Raw genomic sequence first — 12,738 nt, 5'->3', positions numbered from 1 at the left:
AATTACCTTTGGAAATGTAGGACGAACATACAGTTAACCATGGTGTTACGAAGACCCAATTCTAGGACCTGTACTTTATCTGTTATACATCAATGACCTTTCGGAAAGACAACAGAGTGACTTCGATATAGTTCAATTTGATGAGATGAGTTTTCTATACCAACTTCATGCTTGTGTTAATTTTTAAAAAATTTTGAAGTTTTATGGAAAAAAAGTACGTGAACGAAAACCATCTTTTCGTTGAATGCTGAAAAACAGTTATCATATTTCTGAAATTGAAAAAACGGACATGACATCAAATGAGAAGGAAACTTTTAAAATTTTCTTGGGGCTGTCGATATCTTTGAATTCACTTAAATTCAAGCTTGATATTCAATATTCAATTGATCATATTGTTTTGACATAAAAGCTAGTAATCGCAGAATTCAAATGAAATCACTAGTTTTTAAGTCAATTGTATTGTCTCATATAAAAAACGTAGTAAAAACCAAATAGTTGGAGTTTTCGCACTGTTTGACACTTTTCAATCAAAACAGTAACGTATTGAAAAAAATACCTTCAAGTGTTACTGAAAATGCTTTCGAGAAAACATTAGCGAGATTAATTGTTTCCGAAAAACAAAAGAAATGCTACCTGAGAATTTTGATACAAAGTGACGTTATGAAACCATAGAGACTATACAACAAAGAGACTATGCAACAAAAAAACAAAAACACGTAAAGAACAAAAGCACAGCCATCTTTATTTTCTTTGAGACTAGATAGTCTCAAATACAAAAACTAATAGCTACGAACTCAAAAACAAGTAACTTTTATTAATTTTTCATGATGATGAGACTTCTCAATCACCATATTAGGGTACTACACGTCGATAAGTTCAACAAAACGGTCAACCAAACCATGTTTAAAATTTTATTGGAAGTGATAAAAAATATATGGTCAAAGTGATGAAAAATAAAAACAGAAAACTGATTTCAAAAGAATCAGTTTCACCTATGTCTCAATACAATTCTGAAAATAGACTTGCCGTTAATCATATTAGGTCATAAAGCAACAAATAACAACAAACACGGACAAAACTTAAAAAACTTGACAATATTTGGAAAAATAGTATCGAAAAAGAATAATAAACTCTGAACTGAAAATTTTAAATACTTTCACCTATGCGTTTATTCAAAAAAAACGATGGCGCTTGCTATTGATAATACTAATAGACGAGACATCAAAAGGAACAAAATATACGGTCAAAACTCAAAAATCACTACTTCCTACATAAAGGTTACAGGAGCTGATAGCTGCCAATAAAGAGACATAAACAACTGAGATCATGTACAATGGAATTCGAACACTTATATTCTCTTTGGCAGCATTAACAAACAAGTCGAGAGAAAATTTATGAAACAGAATCAAATTGCCGCGCGTCAACCATATTCTCTCAAGAAAGGCCAAAAAACTGTTCAAGCACCAATTTCTTATTAATAGCCGCCCTCATCTTCTCAGCCGGCTTTTATAGCGCTCCTATTTTTTACAATTCAAAGCTGTCTTGGGGCGCTGTCTTTTTTTTAAGATCTGTTCACACATTTTCATGATTTTTGAAGTCAAATCGGAGTAGTGATTTTGGTCACGCCGAAACAGGAAATGCAGCGAAAAAGCGAGTGGTTTTGTGGCGTGAACTTTTTTCGCTCTAGTTTTAAAGTAGAGTGCGAAAATGGTGTTTGAACAAAAAATTCGGTTTCTCGGTAGTGGTTTTTTGTTCACATGCGGCAATTTCACTCTGATTTTTACTGTTTTTTCGATTTTTTGGATCGGATTTTTTTCTAAACGGTTTTCCCAATCCATTCACAGCTTATTCTAGGCCTAGTTTTTTGTTTGAATTAAAATTTCAGTTCTCGCTAGTGGTTTTTTTGTTCACATGCGGCATTTTGACATTGATTTTTTGTTTTTTTCTTATTTTTCGATCTGATTTTTTTAAAATGGTTATCCTAATTCACTCATAGTCCATTCTAGGTCTAATTTTTCTGTTTAGTCAATGAAAATTCTTTGAATTGTACGTCAGGACTTGTCCTGCTATGTTTTTTTACAATTCAAAGAATTTGAATTGTATTGGGGCGTTGTCGTTTTTTTTAAGATCTGTTCACACATTTTCATGATTTTTGAAGTCAAATTGGAGTAGTGATTTTGGTCACGCCGAAACAGGAAGTGGACAGAAAAAGAGAGTGATTTTGCGGCGTGAAATTTTTTCGCTCTTAATTTAAAGTAGAGAGAAAACGGTGTTTGAACGAAAATTCGCTTTCTCGCTAGGAGTTTTTTGTTCACATGCGGCAATTTCACTTTGATTTTTAATGTTTTTTCGATTTTTTGGATCCGATTTTTTTTTATGATTTTCCCAATCCATTCATAGTCCGTTCTAGGTCTAGTTTTTTGTTTAGTCAATGAAAATTCTTTGAATTGTACGTCAGGACTTGTCCTGCTGTTTTTTACAATTCAAAGAATTTGAATTGTATTGGGGCGCTGTCTTTTTTTTAAGATCTGTTCACACATTTTCATGATTTTTGAAGTCAAATTGGAGTAGTGATTTTGGTCACGCCGAAACAGGAAATGGAGCGAAAAAGCGACTGGTTTTGCGGCGTGAATTTTTGTTTCGCTCTAATTTTAAAGTAGAGTGAGAAAACGGTGTTTGAACAAAAATTCGGTTTCTCGGTAGCGGTTTTTCGTTCACACGCGGCAATTTCACTCTGATTTTTACTGTTTTTTTCGATTTTTTGGATCGGATTTTTTCTAAATGGTTTTCCCAATTCATTCACAGCTCATTCTAGGCCTAGTTTTTTGTTTGAATTAAATTTTCATTTCTCGCTAGTGGTTTTTTTTGTTCACATGCGGCATTTTGACATTATTTTTCTGTTTCTTTTCTTATTTTTTATCTTATTTTTTTAAAAAATGGTTTTCCCAATTCACTCATAGTCCATTCTAGGTCTAGTTTTTCTGTTTAGTCAATGAAAATTCTTTGAATTGTACGTCAGGACTTGTCCTGCTATGTTTTTTTACTTCGTCGAATAAAAAAATGTTTCGCTTTACCTCATTTTGCCGCTTTTTCAACATTTTGCGTGATATCTTTTTGACTTCTCTAGGCTAGTTTCTCTCTTCTCTCATTCTGCTAAAAGTGATTTTGAACATCAATTGCTCAGCAAAGCAATTCAAAATTAACAGAGTAAGTATAAAAAATTGAAGTCAGAAGTAGAAACGGGATAAACCCATAAAGCCCAATTTTAGATACCCGCTATTTGAACGTCGTTCCTATAAGTCTTAGTTACCATCTCTAATGCTTATTGGTATTGATAGTAGCTCCTGTAGCCTCTCTCTAAGAAACAGAAGTACGTTATGTTCAACTACGAAATGCCATCAAAATAAATCGGACTTAAAAATGTTTTTGTAAAAAAATCTTTTTTTTTTCAATATCTTCTATTCTTTCAATCCCAATCATGTTTATTGGAATCAACGGCGGCTATTTTCCGGCAGTCTGACGGGTATGTTTCAACTTTAAAAGAAACTTCACATATTTTGAATACTGGCATTTCACTCCCTTTAGTAGTCTAGCGTAATTAAAAGAAGGAACAAATACCGCAGGATATTTTTAAAATTGACAAAAAATACTTCTCTAAATCAGCTTTCAACGCCTTGTTGTAGCGAGAGTACATCAATACGCTCTTCGACAACCTCAACAAAATTTCTGCGTTTCGTGGATACATTTTAAACAGAAAATAAGTCCAGAAGTTCAGAAAGCTAAAAAACGGCTTTTTATGCTATAATGTGAATGATCCGTTTTTACTTGTATAGATTGGTGAGGACTGAACATGTACTCAAGATCCAATTAAAGACGAAAATCGCAAAAAATTCATTTAGGAACTGGGACGAAATTCGTAATTTGTGCTGCTTGATTAGCTTTGTAATTAAAATTATTTCCACTCGCAACTATTTGTGCTATGTTATTTTGAAATTCCGAATCTTAAGTAGACTACACTGAACGTCCAATACAATAATAAAATTTAAACTTTTATTTAAGAACTATTTTTCGGAACACACTCAGCTTCGAATTATTCATTCAATCAGCAGTTTCTTTAAAAAAAATTTGTACTAAGGGAGCTCTTAAAATGTTTCCTCGATTCTTTAATCTTTTGCAAATTGCCCATGTTCTGGTTTTTTGTGCTAATAAAGATAAAATTTAAAATCAATTCTGCTTATTTAAGGCTGTGTTGAAATCTCTGCTGAACAAAAAATTTTTCCAATCCCTTCTAATTGTTGTATGGTAAAAATGACTTCTATGAAAAGTGAATGCCTTAGCATAACAGTTTTGTTGAAGAGTTTTCCTAAGAATTTACTGAAAATTATTAATGGAGAAGACACTTTCTTTTTGCTTTAGACAAGTGGTCTAAAACTTTTCGCTAACTATTTTTAATGCTTCGATCATTACTGTAGAGTTTTGATTGAACTCGGCTGCGCGTCTTGTGAACGATGCCCGACAATCAATTAATTTATGCGAAAGTAGTCAACTTCATTTCAGCTGCTCTAAATTGAGAGCTCAACCTAGACAACAAAGAAAACGAGGCACTCAGTCAAAGGTTGCATACAATACATACACAGCGACTGACAGCTTCAAAATTCGGTCGAGAGCAGTAAAAGAATGCCCTTTCATTAATACGCACCTGTTGGAGTTCCATAACATCCTGCATGACAACAAAGGAAACGATCCCAATTTCCTACTACAGAAAAAAACAAGACTGTCCAAATTTCTAGCTCTACCTAACTTTAATTAGTTTTAATTAGAACAAAGCTCGAATTTCATTTTTAGCTCAAATAAAATTTAATTAGTTTTAACTTTTTTAGTTTCAATTAAATTTAGTTTTCAATTTCAATTTTTTTTTTCGTAAAAATTATCTAACTCTACAATCCCAAAATCGTTAGTTCAACGGTGTTATTTTTATCCATGAAAAGGCAGATTTGACAATCACTTTCCGAACTCATGAAAGATACTGTTCATTTGTGTGGTTATCAAAAATCGTTCGTTTTCGTTTGCAGTTTTTTCAGATAAAAATCTTTGCCAAATCGAAAGTTTGAACATTGCACTGACCTTTACTCTCTAACTTAACTCGGCAGCCATCTCCGAATTCCCTTTCCATTCATTGTGAATTCAAAACTAGGTTACTAATGTATCAGTCATCTCATTAAAAATACTCACGTTTGCTGCACACATCAATGGTCCGTCAAAAAAAACCAAGAGCCAAAATCATTGAGACATAAGCATTAATTATAACTGTCGACAATGGTTGCGACAATCTATTGTAGATTACTGATCGTCCTTCTTAAAAACAGCTCCGACTGTCAGGTAACACTGCCAATCTCTTGAGCAATTTTTTCACAATCAACGAATGACCCCCAGAAGTTGCTGCGAGCGGTACAGAAGAAACGTCAGATACCATTATGAGCATTGTACTTCCGCTCTTCAACTATTTCGAGCGCCGCTTCTGTCATCTCTGCCGCATTAGAAATCGTTGTTGACTGCTGCGGTGCCGTCACGGTAACTTCAAAAGGAGCTGGTTTGACGCCGGTCAATTATGAAATGAAAATGCCACCTGGTCTGGTTTCGCTTTCAGGAACCAAGTTCTTCTCTAGGTCATTTGAAAGACGAGAAATCTGCAACAACTAATGAAATGCTTCTTAACTGTCAAATTTGATTTTTTATTCTTTCACATCTTCAAAAAGACATATCAAAAGGAATTTTTTGAAGATTTTTGCGAAACGTATCAAGTGGCAAAAGCAATTGTTTCTTGGCGCGATGTGCGCTTTCTCTGATCCTTCTCTAGTGCATTACCTGACTAATTAACACTTTCTGTTGTTGGCCCACCTGTATTTTATCTATAAAGCTATTATTATTATATTACCCTACACTACCATTGAAGATGTTACCTCTTGACATTGTTTTTTTGGACAAATTAAGTGTTACTTTTTTTAAATTAAGGTACCGCATTTTCTTAACTTCCACACTACTTTGGCATCACGTTATTTTTCACTTTCGTTTCTTCTTACAGATCACAATGACATTATGTGATAGACAGCCATCATGTTACTTGAATCTGTTGATTTTTATTTACGGATTGATAATCTAAACGTAATGATACATAAACCTACTGAAAATATGTCTTGTCCTGAAAAATTGTGGGTTTCATGATAGTAACTCCGGTAATTTATGAATAACGACGTACGGGAGTTAATAACAGAAAATGCCTGTGAAACACTTTTGGGGATATTATCTACGAGGTTGCGATTATCAATCGGTCAAAATCAGGACAACCCTACACCCTCTTCCCCTTGTTGCTTGTGCTTTATCACATACCAAATAATTGTGTTCAAACAGCAGTTGTCCTTTGATGTTGCAAATACTATTCACTCACTAAGCGTGGGGTCATAGGGAAAACCAAAAAAACTCCATGTTTTAATCTTTATATAAATAAGTTGATGACACGATTGTTGGTTTTTTTCGACAAGACAAGGCTGGCTAGATTAAACCGATATAACTCCTTTATTAACCAAGCTTGCAAGTACTAAGACAATTTAATTAAACTTACTTTCGTTCTCTAAATTATGCGCCCTTGCATTTCTTTGTTCAACTGTTGCATTTCAGTCTGTTTAACTCGGCTTCATTATGGCTGATTATCCATACTAGTCCTAAGATTGGCCAAAACAGATAAGCTCTCAACAATTAATTGTCAATTAATAAATGAATTAACAACAAATCAGAGAATAGGAAATACAGCAGGTCAAACTGGTTCAGCGCGACTTGCCTTGCTGTTTGGGCTTCTGAGGGTTTTGAATTTTCTGCTGTTTCTTCGAAACCTTTGGCTGGGCTGCCTTGACTTGGGCCTTCTCTGCCTTCTTCTTCTCGGAAATTTCGCGTTTCTTCGCTTTAAGAGCTCGAATGGCTGCCTCTTGCTTGGCTTTTCTAACCTAAAAAACGAAGTCATTAATTCATAAGCAAGTTTGGTCATTAATTCAAAGCGGCAAAACATTCCTCTGGTACGGTGGATCCGATAAAACTTTTTGTATCTCTAAAACTTTTTGTATAAAACTTTTTGTATCTCTGAGTCGCTTTAATTTGAATAAACGTACGGTATATTCAAGCAGTAGCATACTTAGTCAAAAGACGTAAAAATAAATTGAGGAATTTTGGCATTTCAGAAGCCTACATTCCATTATTTTCGTTATCATAATTGCTCGCAAAAACATTGCAGCTAGCTATTTTTCCTGTGCATTGTCATTTTTTTGGAAAATGTCGATTCTTGACTACTATGGATTTGCAAAGAGATAAAACCTGTTGAACACTAACCTCGGGTTTCTCATTTTTCTTCTTCAAAAGCTCGTCCATCGTCATTCCTGCAATACCTCTAGACAAAGCTGATGTCTTAACAACAATCTTTTTTGCCTTCTTGGTGTCTTTCTGGGCCTTCTCTCTCTTTCGCCTGTAGACGGCTCCCCATCGGAACAATCGTGGGTTTCTCTTTGCTTTGAAGTGCGTTTCGCATTTCTTAGATAAGAAAAATGCAATTTTTCCATCACTTCGGGCGTATTTTTTACCCTTTCCTGCGGGGATTTTCAAAAGGCTGAACGTACAAGTCTCCTGCTTCACCATTTCAACTGAAACATCATTAACTTACACAGTCAAACAAATTGATTACTGTAAAACGCATCATACGGGTCATTTGGAAATTACGCATTTTAATGGGTCATCTGGAAATCTTTATAATTTTAAATTCAAGAAGTTTCCAGATTTCCGTTAAAAACCTGTAAATCAAATCTGTTAAATTTGATAAGGAATATATAATAACACTAATAATAACACAAGATATAGGTAAAAGAAACCAATTTGTCAAATTAAAATTACTTCCAATACTTAAAACAAACGTTTTCGAACTTTACGTTCATCGTCAGGTTAAAACTGTTTTACAAATTGTTAAAAGATAAAATGAATATGTATTTACATTTGTCTGAGATGACAATTAAAACAATTCTAGGAAACATTCTAAAAAATTCAATCGAAAATTTTTCCTTATACACAATATTTAGCCTATTTACAACACATATTTACATCTGTTATCAATTTACTTAAAAACATTCCTATTCCGGATTTTTCGATTTTGTCCATGTTCTTGTATTTTTAGGGTTATTCCGAATTTGCCATAACCATAAGTATCCCTCTTGTGGAGGTTTTGCAAATTTCGTTTTGTCATGCACAAAATGTTTTTTGCCCTATGCATTCACATTTAGTCAAAATTATGATTTGAACTAATATTTTAGCGTGAGTTCCCTCCCCCTATATTCGTCGCGTGTGTTTAGTGCCGGCTTCAGCTTGCTGATATATATAGCTTCGATGATCATTAGTTTTTCTACTGACCGACAGGCGTCCAGAATTCTCCATTCAATGTCATTCGTGGCAACACGACATTCAACTAGATGTTGACCCACCTGTGAATCCTTCTTTTGATGTTCTGTTATCCTTGTGGTAACATGCCGGCTTTTTAAGGGAAGTTTTTAAGTTCCCAAATCAAACATAACCAAGGGAAGTTTTTAAGTTCCCAAATCAAATTTAACAGTCATTCAGTTCGAGTTTTTTGATGTTTCTACAATAGTAGTAGTTGAGACTTCTGGATTATACCCAAGTGGTGTAGTCGAGACTTTAGGGCACAGCCAAGGGTTTTCACCCTTCAGTTCATCAGTTCGTTGCCTTGAAATAAAAATATAACAGTTTCAGGGTTTTGAATGAGGGTTGCAGCTACCACAGCTGCAGAATCCTAAAGCTGCATGTACTCAACTCGTTGTACTGTTCCAGGGAGAAGCTTCAGTACAAATAACTCAATTTTGGCTAAAGATCCTGATTTTCTCGAGAAGATGTTGACTAACTTGGCAGTTCGATGGAAATTTTCACAACACTTGTTTCCGTTCACTTTAGGGATTTCTAGTTCATTTCGTGCATCTTGTCTTGTTCTTTTACTCTCTTTGAGATTCATTTCGTCAGTGGTAGTTTAGTCATACTTGTTTATTAACAGATCACGCATAAACAAAACATGAAGTTCAATGTACATTGATAAGGGTAGCAGACCACATTTGATGTCGTGTTTTATAGTCAACATTTACTCCGAAGAACCACTTTCTGGCTAGTCTTTGAAATTCCACTTTTCGGAGGCACGTAGTGGTCAAATGAGAGACCTGAGAACTATATACTAGAATAGGGACGACGTATCCGGTGTAAGGGTTCAACTTAGCTTGCAACGTGACGTTCTTTCTCAACTTTCTTTTGATTTGATACAATGCTCTCAGGGCCTTGCTGGTGCTTAAGTCAACGTTGCTCGACCATATTAAGTTACTAACACACCAAGATCTTTCTGCTCTTTTACGATTGGTAGTTCAACTCCAAATATATCAGTTTTCAGGTCCGCTTTCAGCAGGAGCAATGAGCTCTTCTTTGCATTCAGTATCATTTTGTTTTGCGAGCACCAGATATGTAGTCCGTCTCGATTTTTCTCACGGTTGTTTTGGTTAGTAATTACCACCTTAAAGTCATCTGCAAAGCTGTAACACGGATGTGTGGCCGAATTCGGCAAATCATTAATAAAAATCCGAAACAGAAGTAGTCCCAACAATGAACCTTGCGGTACACCACAAGAAACTGCTTGTAGGGATGACCTAGCTGTGTTAATCTGTACGAATTGTTGCCTGTTTGTGAGATAGGAGTGAATTAGCTGAAGAAAGTTTCCTCCAACACCAAGACGAGCAAGCTTTTTGTGGAGTCTTTCATGACAGACTTTATCGAAGGCCTTAGAGAAATCAAGATATAGGACTGCCAAATGTTTTCCAGTTTCTGAATCCATCGTTTTGTAAATTATATCAAGGAAAATCAAAGTTGATGTACTCTATATCGATGTTTTTGAACCCAAATTGACTGGAGTGGGGATTATCTTTTACAAAGAGATAGAGTGAAATAAAGATTAATTTTTCAAAGACTTTTGAGATAGAACGCAGTGGACTGATTGGACGGTAACATGAGACGTCCGTTTTATCAACATCATTGAAAGCAAGGGTCTCTTTGCTAATCGTCCATTCATCTGGATAGGTGCCTTTGTTGCAACATGTCTAAATGACAAGCTTCAGAGAGCTTGATAGAGATTTGGCGCAGTTTTTCAGAATCAAGTTCCCAATTGCGTCATGGCCTCTGGCTTTGTTTTCTTTTAGACTGCTCAAAAGAATTTCAATTTAGGTCTTTGATATTATAGTGTTTAGTTCACTCATCGGGAAGCAGGTTTCGTTCGTGAAATGGCCTTCATTAAAAACACTCACAAAGTAATTTTTGTAAAGCTCAGACCTACACTGGTCTGCCTCAGCCGATTGGTCTCAGCTTACTACTGGAGTCGAGATAAAAGTATTTTTTCTGATTCTTGCTAAATACTTTTGTATGTGACTGAAACACCTGGTCGAGAAAATCTTTGCATCAAAGATTTTCAAGTCATTATCTGCTGACATTTTGATTTCTTTTTCAAATTTTTTGATTTTGAGAAGTTGGCTCTGATTTGGAGTTTCAAGTGTTCCTTTCAATGAGTTGAGCTTGTTTATTCTATGAGATGTCTACCTTGAGATCCAAGGTTTGAGAGAAGCCTGTGTTTTGTCAAACGTGGAACCAATCTCTGAAATATTTCTTTAATCAAGTTAAACCACTGATACAGGAGACAGCTTATATTGTTGTAACAGTACGGCGAAAAAAGCGCGGACAAAATCTCCTCGTTGAAATTAACCCAGTCAACTTTGTTGAAAGCTATTAACACTCCTGAAAGATCTTTTTGCGGTTGTTTATGGGCCTCTAAATTTGACCCAAATGCAGAATGGTCCGAGCAGGTTCTACCACTGATTTGATATGCCTTGGTTAGTCTTCGGTCAACGTAGCTCTTGAGAAAAAATTACGGATGGTTAGTCAAGATCACGTCTAACATACTATCCAGTGGTTGGAGAAAGTTAACAAAACAATTTTCCAATAGTTTGTCCAGCAAAGATTGTTCGTAAGTGTTAGTACTAGTTTGGTTAGCCCAGTCGCAACCCGAAAGGTTCAAATCACCGTTTCTTGTGCGCCACTTGTTGTGTCATTTACCATTTAATCACTTATTATAACGAAGAGGTCAACAATTTCCCAGCGGTATGAACTGCCAGAGGGAGGGTTGTAGATACAACAGATTTGCAAAACAATTCCCTCTAAGTAAACGGACACGCAAATAAAGTCATCGTGAGCGACTTTAATTTTACAACGAGAGTGGTTGAGTTCCTGCTTTACAGCGATGAGAACTCCCCATGCTTTGTTTTGGACACGCTGTGGCAATCAAATCTGTGCAATTCAAATTTTTTTATGAAAAGAGCTTCATCAGGAACATGTGAGTTGAGCCACTCTTCTGTAAAACATAGAACATCATAACTAGAAGAAATGAGAGCGTTTGATAGAGCCATTTGTCTTTCAATATCGAGAACACTTCGAACATTAAACAAAAGCAGAGAAATTAAACTTTTATCGGGTTTCTCAGAAGCTGACTCTAGTCAGGCATCTGTTTAATAGACGCGCCATTCGTTTTCTACCATCTCCTGGAGAGTGATCTTTCGCAGTCGTAGTTCCTTTCTGTCTCGCCCTTGAATGATGAGTTCTCTCTTGAGCTTGAGCACTTCGCGTTCTTTTACTAGATCTTTTCTTGACAATTCAGGGCCGATGAAAATTGAATTTTTTACCTCCATGTAGTTGAGAAGTGTGTAAGCTGATTTCAAGACTTCAGGTTTGTCTAGCTCAATATCCACGTCGATTATGATGGTTCTTGAAGGCGTTCTATCCGGGGTTGAATTTACTTGGCTTTCTTTTGGGCTGGCTTTCTTTCCTGCCGCTGTTTCTTTTCTATGTCCCACTCTCAGGAGCCTCGTAATCCTTCCTTTCACCTGCAACTGATCAAGAATTGATTTAACAGCTTGCCTATCTTGCAAAATTTCGTCCGCTGCCGTGCCCTTAGTTTCTGGGACACCCTTGATACGTAAGCCCAGACTTTTCATTTCAGATGTAACGATACGTTTTCCCGAATTGTTCTGGCCGGTGGCCGCTGCATAAGTCTTCGTTTCTTTCAGCTTCTTGACCTTTTGTTGCATTTCCTCAATTACCTCAAGCAATTTTGAGAGCTCTGAGGCGAACTTATCAAGTTTTTCACTAATGATTTGTATTTCCTTGCTGGTTTCTTTTTCTTTCATTTCGGCTTTTCCAATCTTGTCAGCTTGGTTGTCATTGACGCATTCGCTGCAGACTTGCAGTATGTTTCAGGTGATATTTTCGTCGATCTAATTTATCCAGGCTTTCACAGTTTTTTCACTGAACCATGTGCAGTCAGTGGTAAGTTGCAGCCTTTTGTTGCAGAAGGCACAACAGAAGGTGAACATTCCCTCGAGTTTTTGTCGGCAACTATGACAATTGTTTTTGGGCCCATTTGCAAAACACAAAAAGTTGTATGGTTGGTTGAACAAACGGTCACAAACAGTGATTTCAGTCGGTTCTATGGAATGTTTCAGAGGAGAAATAGTGGGAAAAATTACAGGCTTTTGCTTGCGTTGGATTCTGTGAAGAAACCTATGCTGTCAAACCTGAGCAGAAGTGGGTTGTCGTCCAAGGAGAGAGGGAGGG

General features: G+C 36.0%; 1 protein-coding gene across 1 annotated transcript; it reads right to left on the bottom strand.

Moving 5' to 3' along the window:
* Positions 1–6,739: 6,739 nt before the first annotated feature.
* Positions 6,740–7,716, bottom strand: LOC142353882 (large ribosomal subunit protein eL24-like). Its single transcript, XM_075406111.1, has 2 exons — positions 7,378–7,716; positions 6,740–6,998 (listed from the first exon to the last, which is right to left on the bottom strand). Exons 1-2 carry the CDS (start codon positions 7,678–7,680, stop codon positions 6,822–6,824), a joined length of 480 nt encoding a protein of 159 aa, XP_075262226.1. The 5' UTR covers positions 7,681–7,716; the 3' UTR covers positions 6,740–6,821.
* Positions 7,717–12,738: the final 5,022 nt, after the last annotated feature.

The sequence above is a fragment of the Convolutriloba macropyga genome, chromosome 15 (assembly GCF_964194025.1).
Source record: "Convolutriloba macropyga chromosome 15, txConMacr16.3, whole genome shotgun sequence".
Taxonomy (NCBI): Eukaryota; Metazoa; Xenacoelomorpha; order Acoela; family Convolutidae; genus Convolutriloba; species Convolutriloba macropyga.
The sequence above is the reverse complement of the archived record's forward strand: the minus strand, read 5'-3'. Positions and strand labels throughout refer to the sequence as shown.

Excerpts from the sequence above, each read along its gene's own strand:
- LOC142353882 (XM_075406111.1), bottom strand. The coding sequence starts at position 7,680 with ATGGTGAAGCAGGAGACTTGTACGTTCAGCCTTTTGAAAATCCCCGCA. Across the intron at positions 6,999-7,377 it reads AGAAAAATGAGAAACCCGAG|GTTAGAAAAGCCAAGCAAGA; the intron begins GTTAGTGTTCAA and ends TTCGTTTTTTAG.